A 20,210-nucleotide genomic window follows, 5' to 3' on the forward strand; every position below is an offset into this window, starting at 1 on the left:
CTGGCACCCTCAGTAGAGGGTCACCTGGTCTCTCTGCAGTGCAGCTCTGGCCCTCAGCCCCACCCCCCGTAACAGTGTGGATCTGAACTTTTGAACTCAGCAAAGACTGGGGACCTTCTGACCATTGTTCTTTCTCACTTCCTCATACAGCAGCCTTGGCCTGAGATCCTGAAGCTCAGCCAGTGCTCAGTCTTTTTACTTGTTGAAACCAAAAGGTTTCGCATTATAGTTCCCTTTTCTCTGAACTACAATCATCAGCCTAGTACCCTTAACCACCACCACCCCAACCCCACCACCACCCCTGCTGATTCACTTTCTCTCAAAGTTTTCTCAGCCTTAAAGGACCAATGAGATTCTCCAAGATCCAGTGCCCAAGCTCCTGGCCAGGCTTGCTGAGCCTGCTCATTACCTATGTACTATGTGGCCAAGTCACACAGAGCTGCTAAGAGGTGCTCAAGGAGTTGGGACTCCTGGAAGCCACACAGTGCATGAGCTCAGAAGCATGGGGCTCTGCTCACCTGCCCTGTCAGCTACCTGAAAAACTGGGCCCACCTCCCAGGGCTTCCCCTAAGCCCCTGCACAGGGTAGGACCAGGGCAATGGTGGAACTCAGAGAAGCCAAAAAAGCCAGAGCACCCAGCAGCACTGGAGGATAAGGTGTGTAGGCCCTGTGTGTAGGCCCTGAGGATGAGGAATGAGACACAGCCTCCACCCTCAAGGACTGACTGCTGGCTAAAGGAAGCTAGATGTGTACCAAGACAATCTGCATCTTTTCTAAGAGTGAACTGATGGTGCCAAGTGCCCCATGGGAGCAGGCTTCCTGAAAGAGCAGACACTCAGGCTGACTCTAACACCCTGAAGGATAGAGGGGTCATTCCAGACTGAAGGCAGGGTAGGAGCTGCCACAGAGCTGGTGGGAAGCATGGGGATGTATGGAGATGAACAGCTCAGTGCTGAGGGCCACAAGGGCAGTGGGGGTGGGGCTGGAGGCCTGGGAAGGGGCTCCCTAGGACCAGCTAAGGAACTTGGACTTGACTCCCAGGAAATAGGGTTTTAGGCAGGAGAGAGGCAAGATATGCTCTGGGGACTGAAACCCTTGTGGTGAGGTGATATACAGCTGGGAGGGGTGAGAAGGTAGGTGGGGAGACCAATGAGAGGCCAAAGAAGATGAAGCAGCCCTGGAACTGGGGTAGTGCCAACAGAGGGAGGCCCCTGAGTAAGTGGGACATGAGGAGACAGCCTTGGTGAGTACATGCACATGGGGGTGATACAAAGGCAGGTGGAGGGTGAGGCCAGTGTCTGGGTGGTGATCAGGCACACAGTGGCACTGTGAACAGAGAGGACTCAGAAGGGGGGACACACCTGGGAGAGAAAATGATGGGGATATTGCCCAATTTGTGCCAAAGGGAACTGGTCTAGGAACATGCTGGTAGGTAGGGAGTGCTTCCTCTCAAAATGCCTGTGGCAGACTCACCCGCTGATGATTTCCTTGGTCTCTGCCCGGATGAAGTGCTCCTTCTCAGGTGTCAGAATACACAGGGAGAACTTCTGGCCTGTCCGGCCCTCCCCATCCACCACATCTGTGCACTGGTTCATGTTAATGGTGCCCTGCGGCAGGGTCGTGGGCTGCAAGAAGATAGAGCAGAGTAAGCAGCATGGACTGTCCCTGTATTCCCAGGCCCTCCCAGCCCTTGTTGCTTCAGTAGGTACCTGAACCTCTTGCAGCTCCATGAAGCCCCAATACCAACAGAGGCACCGGGTGGCACTCTGCCTCGCCTCCACCCTCATGGCCCCACTTCCTTTCTACCCATCCCAGGGAGGAGAGGTGAGAGGCTCATTCTTCTCAGAGGACATCCAGCTGGACATTCCTCCCTAGCTGGAGAACAAGATCCCAGCTGGCACCAGAGGAAGGGAGAGAAAGGGAAGGGGACAGCTTCGTAGGACAGCTGGGATGACAGAGGGAGCCAAGAGTCTGGTCTCATAGGGGTTACTGGTCCAAGAGGAGCAGTGAGAAAAAGCTCCAGAGGAGGTGGTTCCAAAATAGCACGGTTATTTTTAGAGGCAAAGAGGGAGCCGGAGGGAAGCCACATCCTGGAAGGCAGGCTGTGGGGCTGGCAGGCTGGAGCCACACATATCATAAATGCTTTAAAGGTAGGCCAAGCCCGCTCAGAGCAGGTGACCCACTGCCACCTTCCAGGACTGCCCATGAGGAGATGCTGCAAGGCTGCCTGGCCAGAATTGGAACAATAAATAATCACCTTTTCCCTTTTTTGACATAGCTAGACACTGAAATTAGAGAAAGAACACCAACAACAAGCAAAAAAGGCATTACAGAATTCCTACTGGGGTGAGGGTCAGCAAAGAGGACTCTCCTAAATGATCTGTTCACCCTGAATCCTCTGGCCTCTCACCCTTCCCCCAAACAGGAAGGTGCCTTTAGGAGGGAAACAAGATGCCATGGCTGTCACCACACCAAAGGCAAAGAGCTCCCGGCTTGGAGTCAGGCAAGGCACTATCTTTGTGCCCCTTTCTGGTGGCTCTCACAGGGAATGAAGCCTAGGCCAGGACCTCAGGTGGTGTGGGACATGGGGTTGGGAGGCTGTCCCCACTTCCAGGGCAGCTGCCAGCTTTTCTACTTAGTGTCCCCCAAGGACTCTGCACTTCCTCGGCTGGGTTCTTGACGACACAGTAGGGGGAGAAAAAGGCAAAGGTGGCCGGCTGAGGGTTGCCTGTCAGGTGCCTTCCTCCCAGAGCTCTCAGGTAGGGCATACCTCTGTCCAGCTGTAATCTCTCTATTGTCAGGACACAGGGAAGAGGCCTAGTCTGAAGGTCCAGATGCTGAGTCTGGCATGAGTGCCAAGCTCAGACCAACTATCCCCACTACTGGAAATGCTTTTTCACCTGTCAAATGAAAGGAAGCAGGAAGCTCCCAGACCCCTCCAGCTGGAGAGCATATGAGCTTCCTAGTACTTTCCAGGCCAAACCACCAGCATTTTGATGCAGTGCCACCTCCCCTCCTCATTACCTGGTGCCCAACTACAGAAGCCAGACCAGAAGAGCACTGAATTATCTAGAGTGCTCACCTGCTAAGGCTACCTGATTTCTGGTCCAGAGGAGAGGGAAGAAGTAAGATCCCGATGCCTTTCCTTCTGGAGTCTCTGGGCCCAGCCTATCCTCCTTGGGCTCAGCTCAGAAGGGAGGTGGCAGGCCAGGAGAGCCGGCTGTGAGCTCACAGGGAGGCCTCTAACTTCAGGTGGGAAATAAAGGAGGGGCCAGAGTCCCACTCCTGAGGGTGGGCCACATGCATACTAAGACTAGTGCTCTTCCTCAGCAAAGCAGCCTTGTAATAGCTCTCCTGGGCACTCCTGGAGAGTCCAGTCCCTGAGGTGGGAAAGGGAGCTTGGGAGGTTACCCTGCAACCAAGCAATAGGGTTCTTCAGGAGCAATGAGCAAGGGAGGTGGCCTGGGATCCGCCCACTTGTCCTCTGGCTGGCGAGGCCCACAAGCATGTAGGGGCCCCCCACAAATGAGCTGCTCCCATAGCCTCAAGAATGCACCCTTTCAACCCAGGGCAGGGTCTGCACGGTCCTTCCAGGCTTCCCAACCTCCTCGTTCCAGTTCCAGCTCCTCCACTTTTCAGAATTTCTAATCCCAAGTCTTCTATGGCATCATGCCACTGCCCCATCTGAACCCTCTTTGGACAATCTAGGGGTGGTGACCTCTGCTCTCTCGGCTCAGCCTCCCCCACACAGAAGCACATGCTCCCTATTGGCACCGACAAGGCTCATGGATTCTCTGGAGTGGATCCTCTTGTACATGAAACAAGGACACTGATGCTGTGGACTGCTGTGAGTATCAGAGCCATGAGCAGGATCACAAAGCTGAGAGGGGGAAAAGGGAGAGGTGACAGCAGAGGAGCTTCTACAAGGGGCTTTTCCTCCTTTGGCCGCCCCCTGCTTCAATGCTTGGACTCACGGGAGTCAGAAGGTGCCAGCATATGCTCACCTGTGACACATGCATGCATGGACATAAGTAATCTAGCTGCACCACTGAGCCAACACCTTATAAGCTATAACACACACACAGGCAAGCTAATGGGGCCAATAAAACACACCAACATCAATTCTAACGCTTCTTTCTCATTCACTCTCTAGTGGGCTGCCTGAAGGCACATGCTCGCGTTTACAAACTACCATTCCAGGGCTCAGGGTCACCAAAATGCTCACCATCTCCTCATGCACAGTAGTGGACTGCTGTACATGTAGCCATCAGCTACCGACGTGATGTCCCAGCTAGCCCTGCCGCTGAACTCGGTCATGGGCCCCAGTCACCAACTGTACCCTAAGACTTCCAGCAACCTCTCTGGGCCTCCGACTACCTCCTTCCCAAAGAGCTTTCAGAAGTGTCAGTAATGGAATATTACTCAGCAATTAGAAATGACAAATACCCACCATTTGCTTCAACGTGGATGGAACTGGAGGGTATTATGCTGAGTGAAGTAAGTCAATCGGAGAAGGACAAACAGTGTATGTTCTCACTCATTTGGGGAATATAAAAAATAGTGAAAGGGAATATAAAGGAAGGGAAAAGAAATGTTGGGAAATATCAGGAAGGGAGACAGAACATAAAGACTCCTAACTCTGGGAAACGAACTAGGGGTGGTGGAAGGGGAGGAGGGCGGGGGGTGAAGGGGACTGGGTGACGGGCACTGAGGCGGACACTTGACGGGATGAGCACTGGGTGTTTCTCTGTATGTTGGTAAATTGAACACCAATAAAAATTAATTAAAAAAAAAAAAAAGAAGTGTCAGTAAAAGGCAAAGACATAACAAGCTACAGCTGAAGAAAATGAACGTTTGTTTACTACTTGTGTGTCAGGATCTCATAATTACTACCTCCTTAGATACTACTTATGAGGTGGGCATAATCTAATCCTATTACATATGTGGAAAAGGGAGCCATGGACAGCGGTCAGAAAAGAAGGGAGAACTGGAAAACTGACCCAGTTTGTACTTGCCCGCACCGTGAAAATAGCTGCTCCTGAAGTCTCATCAGTGACCCCCTGCCAGAAGAAAGAAGCACCAGGCTCCAGCACCACCTGCTGTGAAGCTGCTCACTGTCTTAGGTGGTGGGTACCAAGGCCAGGCCCTGGCTACTACGTCCTCTCACCAACCACTCCCCTACCCCTCTGAGGCTGCCTATACACCACCCCCACTTGCTCCTCCACTAGTCTGCACTCAACTACATCTCCTGCACCCAGAGCTCAGACGCATTCAATCAAGGGCCTCCAGAGACCCCCAGGCCCAGGTGTGGCCCTCCCCAGCTCATGGCAAGGAACAGGTCACACCCATCAATATTCTCAGCACAGAAGAGAGAAGAGATCCTTGAAAATCCATTTCCTTACTAGGTCACACCTTATGCTTGGAAAGCAAGGGCAGGGAGCTAGGCTGCAATCCAAATCCAGCCAAAGGGAACCCCTCGCTCCAACGACAGTCATTAGAGAAGACAGCTCCATCCGACAAGCATCCTGCTCTCATTCTGCACTTCTAGAGATTAGGAATCCGGGTCTCCTAAGAGGCTGAGCACCACCTAGTTTTGCTTGATTTCAAAAAAGGGATGGCCATCCAATTCTATGTTATGTTGCTGTTATGGGTTAGGTCCTCAGCCAGCAAAGTCACCAGCTGGCCCTCTAGCCATCTCAGGGCTCCTGGTCCTCTTCTGGCCTCTACACTACAGCTGCTAAGGTGGTAGAGCTGCATCAATGTCAACTCATCCCAAAGCCAAAGACCACGTAAGCATGAGGCAACAAAACAGGAACGGAGACAAGGGCCTCTCTCCAGGGATGGAGCTATACCCTGCTGAGAACCCAACCCTCCAGTCATCTGCCCACTGGTCCCAAAAGACCAAGGTAAGCTCTGCCCACTGCAGCTGAACACCTGCCAGAGGCTTGCTTTGGAAGATCCTGCCACAGCAGCCTTACCACCTGGAGACCCTCCACCCCCAATCCTGGGCCAAGCAGGTGCACATTAGGGAAAAAGGGCCTCCTCCACTTCTTGTTGAATCCTGGAAGTTCAGGAGGTAAACTTCTAAGAGCCAGAGACAAGAAAGTAGAAGTGAAGTACAAAGAGGGGCCATTTAGAACTATGGGTGGGGCTGCTTTCCTTCAGGCAGCTGTGCTTATACAACCAAAGGCAAGGCAAGACTTGGAGAGAATGGAAATACTCCATTTTTTGCCCACTTCTCCATTCAGATGGGAGAACAGAGACCCACAGAAATGATGGCTTTCCCCCAGGCAAAGAAATGCTCACAAGGTCAAAAACTGCCTTTCAAGGTGAAGGCCAGCCCAGTCTACTGCAGGATCCTGCAACAGTGCATATATTTCAAACCTATCTGTCCATGGCTGACAGAGAACCTATTTCACACTGGGATGAACAGGTGTATGGGCATGTACACACACACACACAGAATGAAAAATTATGGAACAGTACTTTTACCACCCATTTTGTGTTCTGTATTATTGTTCTGTCACACTCCCCACCACCCACTTAAGGTGTAGGAAAAGCAGTGCTATTTGGTGACAGTGGTCAGCCAGTACATTTGTATACTGCCAGAAGTAGGGGTGAGTAGGCTCCAGATAGGACAAGACGACTCTCCCCTGCAGAAGTCACGGTGGCAAGAATAATCCTAATGGTCTTCTAGAGTCAGGCAGGGCTCTGGATAAGTACTTACAGGTTCACCCTGATGACACTCTCAGGAGGAAGGCATTCTGATGGGCTTGACTTACAGATGTGCAAGTAAGTGGGGCTCAGAGTAGTAAAGGACCTGGAACCCACCACGGCCACCCAGAATAAGTGTGGCCCAGCACTACTACACCACTGGTTGTTGGGCAGGATCAGACAGGGCCTAGGCAGAAACATGACCACCTCTGCCCTCCCCCCAAGGTGAGGAAAATGGCTCCCACAAGCTCCTGTACAGAGGCCTACCAGGCAGCCACGCTGGAGGCTTGGCTAGGCCACTTGAGCCAGGCCCAGGAAGACCACATGCATCCTTTATTTGGGATTAAGGAAGTTAGACTTTATTTTCCTATGGAAGGAAGGTGGCCCTTGGGGAGCTTTGCTGAGTACAGCACCCCATCTAGGCACTCCTGGAGTCCCATGCCCTGAGAAGAACGTATGTTGCTTAGGATCACAGAGACTGTCTCTGGCTCCTCCTGCTACTACCAAACTGCTCAGAGTCCCAAATCTAACAAATCATGAGTCACTCTCTCAAGAGGTGGGACATCAAATGCCATCCAAGTGTAGAATGGGCCACCTGATTCTCTCTCTAAGGCCACAGTTCTCCCTAGTGAACAGCTCTCTTAAGATGGATATCCTCAAACTCCAAGTTCTCAAAGAAAACTGGATAGGCTCATGGAAAAGGAGTCTTAAGATAGTCACAAACTCACCCAGAATTGGAACTAAAGCCTCTGCCTGGCCCTTATGATAGCTCAGAGAAGGCTTCCCCCAACCTCGGCCAGGGGCCTCAGGGCAGCAGGGATGGCCAGCTGCCGTAGGTGCCCGCCAGGCAGAACTTCTTTCCTTCCGTTCCTTATATGGCAAGAAGCCAGCAAAGTCCCCTGCCCAGGCATGTGGCCAGCTCCCATGGATTCTACAGTCCTTGTGGTTTCCAGGGCAGTTTCGCAACCATCCCCCACACCAGAGCTGCCAGCTGCACAGAGCAGTGCTGAGGCCGTGATGTGCCCACAGTCTTGCCACAAGTCCTTGGATGCCAGGTCTGTTTCTGTGATCTCACATGGGCTCCTCTGGAGGAAGCTGTGGTTCTGCACCCCTTCCTGCCCTTTAGGACTCCAACATGCACCCTAACTGCTGCAACTCCACCCAAAGGAGGAGGCTGGGGAGCCACGCTGGGGGCTATGGCATGGGGGATCCGTCACCTGTGGACTCATCACCCCAGGACAGGGAGCCAAAGATGATCCTTCTTCCCCACAAAGGCTCAAAGACCTAATGTAGCCTCTGGGCTTTATGTTTCCAGAGCTCATCAGCCAAGAAGAGCACCAACCTTGGAGCAGAATCCTAACTCTGCCAATCACCACATAAGTCGCCTTGCACAAGCTGCAAATTTTAAGCCTCAGCTTCCACCAGTGTAAAATGGGATTAACAATATCCCTTACTTCAAATGTATAATGGAGCAGCTGCTGTGGACAATAGTATGGAGGTTCCTCAAAAAGTTAAACATGGAGTTACCATATGACCCAGCAATTCTGCTCCTAGGTTTACACCCCAAAGAATTGAAAAGAGGTGTTTGAACAGAATTTGTCCACAAATGTTCATAGCAGCACTATTTACAACAACCAAAAAGCAGAAACAGCCTTAACATCCATCAATGGGGCACCTGAGTGGCTTAGTCGGTTAAGCGGCCAACTCTTGGTTTTGGCTCAGGTTGTGATCTCAGGATCCTGGGATTAAGCCCTGTGTCAGGTTCCATCACTCAGTGATGGAAGATTCTCTTTCTCTAAGATTCCCTTCCCTTCCCTGAGATTCTCTTTCCCTCTCCCTCTGCCCCTCTCCCCTATCAATCTCTTGCTCTCTCTCTAAAATAAATAAATAAATACATCTTTTTAAAAAATGGATGCATAGATAAACAAAATGTGCTCTAGCCATAAAACAGAATGGTATTTAACCATAAAAATGAAACACTGACACACACTTCAACACATGAAAACATGACGCTAAATCAAAGAAGCCAGTGACAAAGGACAAATATCGTCAGTTTTGATAAAACATCCAGAATAAGCAAATTCAGAGACAGAAAGCAGATTGATGGTTGCCAGGGGATAAGCGGGGGAGTGGGGGATGAGGAATGACTGCTTAATGGGTATAAGATTTCCGTTTGAAATGAGGAGAAAGTTCTGGAACTAGACATTGGTGATGGTTGCACATCACAAACATACTAAATACCACGTAACTGTACACTTTAAAGTGGTTAAAACAGATATTTATGTTATGTACATTTTACCACAATAAAAGAAATCCCTCACCTCATAGAGTTGCCATGAGACTAGAAAGGATACTGTTCACATGAAGTGAGGGCTCAGGGTTGGCACACAACCCAGGATGCTTCCCCTGCTGTTGCTCAGTGTGTGCACACATACTCCCCACCAGACAAGGGGGTGGCAGTAATATGACAATTCAATACATTTTCTCCAAATGTTTGCCACAAGGAGAAGGGAAGAAGGCCTTGGGCACATTTGTCTCCTATCTGAGGACAGAGAAAAGGCCAGCAAGATGAAGAGAAAAAACTGGACTGGCTGGACTGGAGGGATCTCTAGGCATCACAGGCCATCCTCTCCCTGAGAGGGGAGGAAACACCAAGCTTCCATGCCCACACTGGAAGCCAGCAGCTGGCCCTAAGATGGCTATCCATAGGTTCTTGAAAAGGACGGGCCAAACCAAGGGATTTCTCCAAGAACACTAGAGCAGTTCACATTTATTCTCTCTGCCTCCAGGTACCTATCTCCAGGCCTTGGGGGGAGATCAGAGTCTGGTTTCCCACCACACAGCAGCAGGGCTAGGTCTCTGCCCTTCTTTGGAGCACCAGATGCTTCACCTGCAGTGTGGGCCCAGCCTATCTCCCCGTAAGCTCCCAGGTACGGGCAGGCCCACATCTGAGTGTGGCATCCACTTCTTTCCTATTGCCCACCTTATAGTCATCCCGCTGCCCACAGATCCAAATCGAGTCAGAGAGATGGGAGCCTCCAACCTGAGTGTTCTGTGGAAGGTGTGACAGGAGCAGCTGGCATACCGTGGTAAGGTGTGTGGATTCTACTCTCCCCGACACAGCATTCAGTTCAACAGCTAGAGCCCAGGACCAGGCTGACCTCCCTACAGCTAACGTATTGGCTCCAAAACCTTTATGAGCAGAGACATGGCCGTGCCTTAGCTGCTCCCACAGTCTCAAGTCCAAGCTCTCTGCCTCACGTTTGAGGCTCTTAAGAGCCTCTTCATCATCTCCTGCCCAAGCTCACAGGCTGAGGTGACCTGCCAATAAACAGGCTGGCTTCCTTCCTAGGCATCTCCTGCCAGAAATGTCTATCTCACATCCTTTACCTCCTGGATGGTCTCCTCGTCCTCCGTGAAGAGAAGAAGAGCCCTGCATGTAGCCCTGAGTCCACTTACGGGTCTGCCCACCTATTCTCCAGGCTAGACAGTGAGGTCCTTGATAAAACTAATTTGATTTTCCTCTATAGGCCTATGCTGGCACTGTTCAAAATGAGCTTTAGTACAGATTTTTGAATAATATATGAAACGAGTCATCCCCTCTAAGTTTACCTTGCAGATTCACTGTATAAATATTATGCTTTATTTATATGTATTTTGTAACACATATAATAAATGTTATAAATATGTTTTATTTATAAAATGGGTATACCCAACCTTACCAAATCCTATGTTTGTTAAATGGATAGCAGGACACTCCGTGTGCAAAAGTGAGATAGTAACAAGTCCTCCACTACCTGAAGGACATGAGGTGCAGGAGCTGGCTTGAATGGGATGAAGGGCCCAAAAAAGGAACCTAACCTCCAGGGGACTGTGGTCTATAACTTACCCCCCAGGGCCCAGGACTATTGTAATCAGCAGATGATCAAGTTGAAAGGCAAGAGGTGGGTGCAGGACACTGCACAATTCCCTTTATAGGAAATGGCCAGAATGAGTAATCTATTTAGACAGAAAGTAGATTAGTGGTTGCCAGGGGCTGGAGGAAGATTAGGGCAGGATAGGTTAGGAGTACAGAGCTTCTTTGGCTGGGGCAGGGGAAGAGGAATGTTCTAAAATTAGGCTGTAGCAATGGCTATATAATCCTATAACGACACTAAAAAGGCAGTGTACTTACAAACAAAAAACAAAACATTGCACGGGCATAGAGATAATCAAGATGTGATGACTGACAGGAGAGGCCCTTTGAGAAACCTATGCAATCCTACTCAGGCTCCCACAGGAGGAACTCACACTGCTGCCTCTAATCCAGGCCTGAAAGGTGCCTGTGGCCCCTCCCTCTGCCCCATGTTTCAGATGTAGAAGTCAAGGCCCAGAGAGGCATAAGGACTAGAGCCCTGCTTTCCAAATCCTAACCTACCTCAACACTTCACCTCTAAATGCAGCAGCTAGAGCCAACCAACCCCAAAGAGTTAACATTCAATCTACCCGGCTCTGACAATTCAACGTCCACACAAAGAATGTAGCTGAGCACTCTGCCTGGAGGTGCCTCCTGCCAGAGAGGATAATCCAGTGGGCAGGTGGTCCTGTCCCTAGGAGATCTTCTTTCCAAGATTCAGCGCTGGCCCCACCCAGGGGCATGGGAGTGGGGGTGGGGCTTTCTGAGGCATCCAGGGCTTCCACGGATTCAGCAGAAAGTGGCCCACAAATGACAGAATGTTTGCTAATCCCAAGTAGCAACGAGGTGCTGTGTCTGGTGCTGTGGTCACATTGGGGCCATTGCCCAGGAACTGCAGGAAGAGGAGAGGCGTCTGTTAGCTCAATACAGTTCTTGCAGAGGTGCTGGGGAAATGATCCCCTCAGAGCTCTGTCAAGCAGCCAACCTCCCTGCTTTTGTGGGGCCTTGTCCGGGTTGGCTAAACTCATTTTTTGAAGGGAGAAACATATACAACACAGAGCTTTTTCACTTGCTGCCAATGTTAGGCAATTCCTCCTCATACCTGCTGCCTTGGGCTGATGCCTGGGCCATAAACCTGCGCAGGCTACCACCAAGTAGTCACAGGCCCTTGGCTTTCCTCTGGAAGCCACCACCACCCGACCAAGGTTCACCTTACTCCTAAGGCTGAAGGCAAGGGAACGCAGGAAAGAATAACTTTATTCTCCTCACCTACCCAGCTAGCAGGGCAGCAGGATTCCACAAGACCCAGGTACCTACACTATATCTGACAATTAAACTGAATCAAAGACCTAAATGTAAATGTAGGAGCAAAAAAACACACAACTCTTAGAAGACAAGGCTAACAGTTTTATAACATTGGATTTGACAATGATTTCTTGTATATGACACCAAAGGAAAGAATAAGCTAGATTTCATCAATATTAGTAACTCTTGTGTGTCAAGGTGCACCTGGGTAGCTCAGTGGGTGAAGCATCTGCCTTTAGCTCAGATCATGATCCTGGGGTCCTGGGTTCAAGCCCCATGTCTGGTTTCCTGCTCAGAGGGGAACCTGCTTCTCCCTCTCCAACACATCATCAGTTATTAGAGAAATGCAAATTGAAACCACAATGAGGAGTGCCTGGGTGGCACAGTCAAGTGTCTGCCTTCAGCTCAGGTCATCATCCTAGGGACCTGGGATGGAGCCCCACACTGGGCTCCCGGCTCAGTGGGAAGCCTGCTTCTCCCTCTCCCCCTGACATTCCCCCCACTTGTGCTCTCTGGCTCCTTCTCTGTGTCAAATAAATAAATAAAATCTTAAAACAAAAACAAAATGAGATACCACTTCACACCTACTAGGATGGCTTTAATTAAAAAAAGAAAATAACAAATGTTGGCAAGCATGAGGAGAAATTAAAACCCCTGCGCATTGCTAGTGGGAACGTAAAATAGTATAGCCACTGAGGAAAACAGTGTGGCAGGTCCTCGAAAAATGAAGCACAGAATTACCATGACACCCAGCAATTCCACTTCTACATATACACCCAGAAGAACTGAAAGCAGGAGATTCAAACAGATATTTGTATGCCCATGGTCATTTTAGCATTATTCACAATAGCAAAAAGGTAGAAACAACCCAAGTGTCTACTGATGAACAGATAAAATGTGGCATACACAGGAATATTACTCAGCCATAAAAAGGAATGCGGTTTTTTTTTAATATTTATTTATTCATGAGAGACACACAGAGAGGCAGAGACACAGGCAGAGGGAGAAGTAGGCTCCACGCAGGGAGCCAGACGTGGGACTTGATCCCAGGTCTCCAGGATCATGCCCTGGGCCTAAGGCAGATGCTCAACCACTGAGCCACCAGGGCTGCCCAGGAATGCAGTTCTGATACATGCTTTAACATGGATGAACCTTAAAAACATTACATTAAATGAAATACACGAGACACAAAAGGACAAATACTAGCGTTTAATTGCTATGGAGTTTCAGTTTGGGGAGATAAAAATGTTCTGGAGATGGATGATGGTGGTGGTAATGGTGAAGGTTGCACAACAATGTGAATGGATTTAATGTCACTGAACTGGACACTGACAAATAGGGTGGTAAATGTGTCATATATATCTGCACACACACACACAAATGCACACACATACACACTCACAAAGAACCCACTGTCCCAGCCAACTTGGATCCCCACATCGGGAAGAAGAGCAACATGAGCAATAGAAACAGGGCAGCAGGCAGAAAGATATGCCTCATGCAGGCTAAGAGGTTCCCGGGGGGAGGTGGTCATTCTAGAGATGGAACCTGGCCAACTCTAGCCCAGCTTACAGCGGCCTGGTGTGAGGTCCTCCCCAATACTGAACAGAGGCCTCTGTGGGCACGATCTCAACCCTCCCACCCTCCTGCTTCCTATTCCTACCTCTCCCTACCTCCAATTCTCAGCTCTCTCCCCAAAGTATGGGCCTTCAGCACCTTGCTGCTCTTCTCTCCTATAAGTACCTCAGACCACAGCTGGACCTGGACAATGGGAGAACTATTTTCCTGGAAGGTGTGGTGACCTCAGGTAGAAACTATGTACAAATGAGCATCTCCTAGAGGTATGAGCCTTCTGACTAGGACAGAAAACAGTTTAGCACAGTGGCCTAGTTCACCCCAGAGCCAGCAAGCTTATTTCCTGAGCTCCAGCCCTCCAAGTCCATCAATGTCCTACCCCTACAACAGAACCACTAAACTCCGCCTTTATAGTTTTGCCTTTCTTGGTTTCCACCTGGCACCTATGCCCCAGTTCTACTGCTTACCTGCCCGCGCAAATCTCCCTCTTCTCCTGGTAGGTCATAGTCTGTGGGAGCTGACCCAGAAGTCTCCTGTCTGATTCATACATGGGCCTGTGGCCCCTGCCTAAGTTCTCAGGGCTCTGATTTGAGTTCTACTTTACACTTATAATCCCACCTACTGATAGTGAAGGTAATCCTCAAGGCCCTGCCCACAAGTCCACACAAGCACCAAAGAGCTCACTAGACAAATGTTTATGGATAGACAGCAGGTATTTACTGAGCACCCACTTTATGCCAGGCACTGTGCTTAGTTGGTGCTGGGGTGAGGTAAGAACAGGACAAAGGGTCACCCTTAGAGCAGCTCATTTTATTCTCGTGGTGGTAAAGGTAAATAAGAAGAAAACAAAGAACAACCCCATTTTGGGTAGTCCAATCAGTGACTGGATGGGAAGGAAAGCAAGTCGGGGGTAGGGAATGCTGAGGACTGGGCGCACAGGGAGGCCAAGCAAGGCTGAGGGAAGGAAAAAGTGAGTGCCACGGCCACAGGGCAGGGACAAGCTGGGGCTTGACCTGCAGGATGGGAACAAAGGGAGGCCAAGGTGGCCATGGCCAGCTGGGCCTGGAGGGTGTGATTCATGATGGAGGTGTGCCAGGACAGGTGGCCTGGCTGCTGCTCACAAGACTCCTCTGACCCCAGATACGTGAGACAAGCAGAAGAGATGGCCCAGATGGAATGCTGATGGTGTGTGCAGTGCAGAATGCTTGACTCTGGGATATGTTGAAAGCAGAGCCAAAAAGCGGGGAGCAGGGAGGACCCTAAGGATTTAGGCCTCAGTCACTCAGCCTAGAACAGGTACTAAGGAACCTTCTTTTTCTTTTTTGTGCTTGGTCTCTATTCCAACTACCTTTTTTCTATCTCCCTACCTTCATAGGAAACAGACCCTCCTAGGCTAATGCCACAAGTAATAGGACTCAGGGAGGCAGGACAAGAAGGCAAGTAGAACTGCAGGGGCAGAGAGACAGCAGCCTGTTTCAACCATTGGAGCTGGCAAGACCTCCAGAAGACTGCTAAGGGCTGGCTGAGGATAGCCTGGCTGGGGCAGGGGTATGGCAAGAAAGGGAAGAGGACGAGGCAGGGGTGAAGGACAGAGAGGGGCACCAGCAGGGTAGAGTCTGAGGAATGTGGGAGGCTGAGGAGAGGGATGATCAAGAAAAGGACCTGAACTCCCTTTTCCATCTCTCAGATGCAAAGACGACCAAAGCCATATGTCCCTGTCAACAGTCTTATGTCACTTCTCAACAGAAAGAGCTTCCTTCTGGGAAAGGATCAGTCTGTTAGAATGGAAGGCCTGAGACATCGGGTACCCAGCAGGTGAAGAAGCAGGGCCCCGAGGGGTCAGATGGCCCACCAGGCAGGCCCCCTGGAGCGAAGGGAGCTAATGCTGGTGCCACCAACAGAGAAATGCCCAGGTCCTACCTTGTGGGTGTGGGCAGCACAGGATTTGGCAGCTGACACACAGCCCTAGCAGGCTGCTCAGTCCCCCCTTGCTCCCCCTCAATCCTGACCTGCTCTGAAATGCCTCTCTAGGCAGTCCCAGCCCCAGCCCAAAGAGGCCACCTTCCTCCAAAGGAAGGAGCACAGAGAAGGTGGTTTGAGGACAAGGCTTACACAAGTCTGGACTTAACAAAGACCAGAAATAAACAGAATTTGGTTCTGAACAACTGAAGGAGCCAGGGCTGTTTAAGAGAACAAGGGATGACTGAGGAGGGGCTGGGATGCAGGACAGGGCTGCTGTCTCCAAAAATCAGTAATTCAACAAACATGCACTGGACACCAGGCCCCGGGGACATGGTATCTGCCACACAGAGGTCGGTGCAAAATAAGGGCATGAACACAGCCTACAGGAAACATGGTGTGAGAAGGCCAGGATCACAGAAGTCCAATGTCTTAAAGACTTCTTGTGGCACCAGGATCAGACCTGTCTGGCAAGGTCCCCATGGGAAGAGGTGGGCTCAGGGGGCAGGAGCTGCAAAGACAGAGTTTAGCTAGAGATAAAGAGGGTCATTTAGGGGGATGCCTGGGTGGCTCAGTGTTGAGTGTCTGCCTCTGGCTCAGGTTGTCAGCCCGGAGTCTCAGGGTCAAGTTCCTCATCAGGCTCCCACAGGGAGACTATCTCTCCCTCTGCCTATGTCTCTGCCTCTGTGTCTCATGAATAAATAAAGAAAATCTTTAAAAAAAGAAAAAAAAAAGAGGGGCATTTACTAAGGCTTCTTTAATAAAGGGACATTTTATCCCTGTCAATCTGCATCATCTCTACTGCAGATAAATTAAAAAACACTGAGAAAAGCAAAGCAGCTACTACCAATAAATTCCTCCACTTAGGAGACATCTGTGGAGTCCCTACTATGTGCCAGGCACCCATTCTAGGTAGTGGGGACACAGCACTGAACCAAACGGACAGAACCTCTGACCTCATGAGACTCCCTTCCAGTCTAGAATCAGACACGTAAAATACATGAAGCATCAGGTAGTGATTATGGGCCAGGGTGGAAAATGAAGAAGGGGGGATGGAGGAGGATGGGTGTGTGTGGGGGGAATAATTTTGAGTAGGGCAGGTGGGAGAGGCCTCTCTGGGGCAGGAAGCAGGAACAAGGGAGTGAGGCATGGGGAAAGGGTGGCGGGCAAGCCCAACAGCAGAGGGCTAGAGTGCAGGGTTGACCTCACAGCAAGCCTGGGACACTATGGGGAAGCAGGAAGGTGAGAAGGCTGCCAGGCCTCCCTCCAGGTGCGAGGGAACTGCTAATGGAGGAGTCAATCCTCAGCTCCCCCATTTTGGTCCCATTGCCTTAGTTTAATCAGACAGAAGATTCTAAAAGAGTCTCATAACTAAAGCACAGCTGGTCCTGAGAAGGATGGTAGGCCTCCACAGTTGTTGCTTTCCCAGCATAATCCCTCACCACCATCACCAGGGCTTCCACTGTAAAGGAAGGAAACAGAGGCTCCTGGATAAACAGGTCATGGTAGCAGGATCTCCAAGGCCACAAGGCCATGGAGGGAAGGCCCTAGTAATGCTACCATCATGACCCGAGCCCACCCACTGTCTATCTTTGCACCTATCACCACAGCTTCACTTGTCCCATGCCAAAAACCTGTCTGAGCCTCCTGGCCAGGGAGTGGGCCCTCCCTTCCTTCAAAGGCAACTGCACTGGCACCTCATTTCGCAGCCTTTCCTGGCTTCCCTGGCTAGAGCAACTTCCTCTTTCTCCGAAGTTTCTATGGTACTTCTTTTTTTATAAAAAATTAATGTATTTATTTGAGAGAGGGAGAACGAGAGAGAAAATCTCAAGCAGATTCCCTGTTGAGTGCAGAGCCTGATGCAGGGCTCAATCTCATGACCCTGAGGATCATGACCTGAACCAAAGTCAAGAGTTGGATGCTTAACTGACTAAGCCACCCACACACCCCTCTATGGTGCCTCTTTTTTAAAAAAATGTTCAGGATAGATTTAGATTGGCAGAAAAGTTGTGAAGTTAGTACAGAGAGTTCCCATATACCCTTCACCCATTTTACTCTATTATTTACATCAGTGTGGTACATTTATTATAATTTATTATAATTAAGGAATCAATAGTGGTCTATGATTATTAACTGAAAAGTCTACTTTAGTCGGATTTCCTTAGTCTCTTCCTAACATACTTTCTCTGTTCCAAGCCCCACATTACATTTAGTCATCATGTCACCTTAGGTTCCTCTTGGCTGTAACAGTTTCTCAGACTTGCCTTATTCTTGATGACCCTGCCTGGTCAGGTATTTTGTAGAATATCTCTCCCTTGGAATGAGGCATTTTTCTTGTGGTTCGATAGAGGTTTGGGGAAGAAAGACCACAGAGGTGAAGCCGCTTTCTCTTCAGTAACATCCAGGGCACATAGGACTTCTCACTAATGATGTTGACCTTGAACCCTGGCTGAGGTTGTGTTCACTGGTTTTCTATACTCTAAAGTCACTGTTTCCCCTATCTGAGGAGGGAAGTCACTGTGTGCAGCCCACACGTAAGGAGTGGGGAGTTAGTACCACCTCCCTGAATGGGGACTCGCCGCCCAAGTTACTTGGAATTCTTCTGTGAAGAGATTTTGTTTCTGCTCCTTCACTTGTTTCTTCATGCAATCATTTATTTATGTGGACTTGTGGATCTTTATTTTATACTTTGGATTATAATCCAATCCTGCATTATGTATTTTTTTGCTCGAATCATGTCTTTGGTTGTAACTTCAATCACTGAGGAGGGCCTCCTCAGCAGGCTCCCATGTCTCCCTGATATAGCCCACCAGGGTGTGCATGGGTATATTCTCCAAGTGCTTCCTTATGGTCTGGCACTACATGGTGTTCTGGGCTCAGCCTGTGTATTTCCTGCCCTGGTCCTGGAGCCAGCCACTTCTCCAAGGAGCCCTGGTTAGGAGCTTAGAGAATGTACTGGGAACTAAAAGCCGGATGCCAGGTATGCGGGCTGCTATTGGGGAGTTGCTGCCTCCAGGTCTCAGCTAACAGCAAGGAAATGCAGGTGCATATAATCCGTTTATATCCACCCACCTACATCCACCTCCCTGTCTCCTTCTCTAGCTGTCTCTCCTTATATAACTTTACTAAACAAAACATATTGCTATCTGACTCTAATCCAGCCCCACATGGATCATTCTGGCCTCTCCCCTTGTTTGCCTGGAAGCACCCATTCCAACAATGGCCCTACTGCCTGCCCTCCATCTACTCAATTGTCTAGCCACAGTACCTGAGAACCATAGTTCCAGAACTGTTAGTCAGCATCCAATGGCAAAGAACGCTATCAATGAAAGCACAGTGCTCATGTGCAGTTCCTCTGCCTTTGGTCTTGCATATCCCACTTATTCTCGGAGGTTCACACCTCCTTTCCATTCCACCACTGCAATCTTCCAGGGAAAGGATCCCAGGGAAAGAGAGCCCATCAGAGTTCCCTGGATACCCAAGAGCCCGGCAGGGAGTAGAGCTGATATGCAGGTGAGTACGTTATACCTGTTGTATGAGGTTTTGAGCCTCCTCTCTCAGGACACGTTAGATTAGGAGGGAGAAGAGACTACAGTAAGGAGAGAACACACAAGAAGGAGGGGGGATACAGGCATCCGCTGGCAGAAGCTGCCCTTCAGGCCTGTGGGAGCTGTCTCTCTCAGAAACCCAGAGCAGGTTGGGGGGTGGGGGGGAGCTGCTCTGGGAAGGGGGCGGAGGCTGGCACACACATGCAGGCAGGCTGGAGCCACAGGTGGCCTTATATGGAGATTCCCACATCCCAGCTCCCACCCTTCCAATCGGCCTTAGCTTGGGAGGAAGGGGGTGCTGCTATTCTAGGCAGTTGAACTGCTTTCCTACCTAAAGGCCTGCCAGGTAGATACCCAGGAAACAAGCTACTATGTGCTAGGGCAAGACTGACACCATGCAGCTGTCAGGAGCCCTAACAGTTCTCATAGGCTGGCCACAGCAGCCTCCTCACCTCAAGACCACAGCTGGCAGAAGGGAGAAGAGGGTCAATGGGATCTGAGCCTCAGCAGAGAGACTAAAAGGCAAGCAGTCTTAGAGTGCAAGATTTTAGAGCTTAGAGCCATGGTTCTCCACCTCTGCTGAATCATGGATTAACCTGAGAACTCAGATTTTTAAATAGAAATTCCATGCCCAGTGACTTAGATTTAAATTTTCTGGGGTGGCGCTTGGGCATCAGAATTATTAAAAAGTCCCATAGTGCTTCTAATGTCCACCCAGAGTTGGGAAGAGCTGTCTCAAGGGGAGAGCTTGATCCATGTGATGTTGCAGCAGGCTCACTCTGCGCCTGCCTGGCTGGTCCAGGGCGGCCATCCAGCTGGATTAAGTCACTCACGGATTTTGGCTAGGCCAAAGAGGACCCGATGAAAGCAGAGACAGAGAGGGAGAACAGAGACAAAACACAGCTGTGAAGAGCTTGCTGGTAGAGGGGAGAGATGGGGGCTGAGGGGCACAAGGGAGAGCAAATGCCACCAGAGACGGTATTTCCTAAGGTGCCCAGCACCCAGTGCTCAGGGCCACACCCCAAAACCCTGCCCACCACAACGAGGCAAGAAAATGCAACAACTCTCAGGCAGTCTGAGAAGAAAAGGGAGGCGGGGCAAGGAACAGTAGTTTCCCCTCCAGTGACCTATAAGACCCCTGGACAAACGGGAGGCCACACCAGGCAACTGTGCCACCTGTGATGATGTTGGGGGGGAAGGGAGCAACTAGGGCC

General features: G+C 50.2%; 1 protein-coding gene across 18 annotated transcripts in view; it reads right to left on the reverse strand.

Moving 5' to 3' along the window:
- The window catches only part of MPRIP (myosin phosphatase Rho interacting protein), a 152,907-nt gene that overhangs the window by 67,308 nt on the left and 65,389 nt on the right, over window positions 1–20,210 (reverse strand). For all 18 annotated transcript variants that reach the window (XM_072730560.1, XM_072730567.1, XM_072730570.1 and 15 more), the window contains exon 4: window positions 1,474–1,625. In XM_072730560.1, coding sequence (XP_072586661.1) covers window positions 1,474–1,625 — 152 coding nt within the window. The remainder of the gene's footprint in view (window positions 1–1,473; window positions 1,626–20,210) is intronic.

The sequence above is a fragment of the Vulpes vulpes genome, chromosome 12, assembly GCF_048418805.1.
Source record: "Vulpes vulpes isolate BD-2025 chromosome 12, VulVul3, whole genome shotgun sequence".
Taxonomy (NCBI): domain Eukaryota; kingdom Metazoa; phylum Chordata; class Mammalia; order Carnivora; family Canidae; genus Vulpes; species Vulpes vulpes.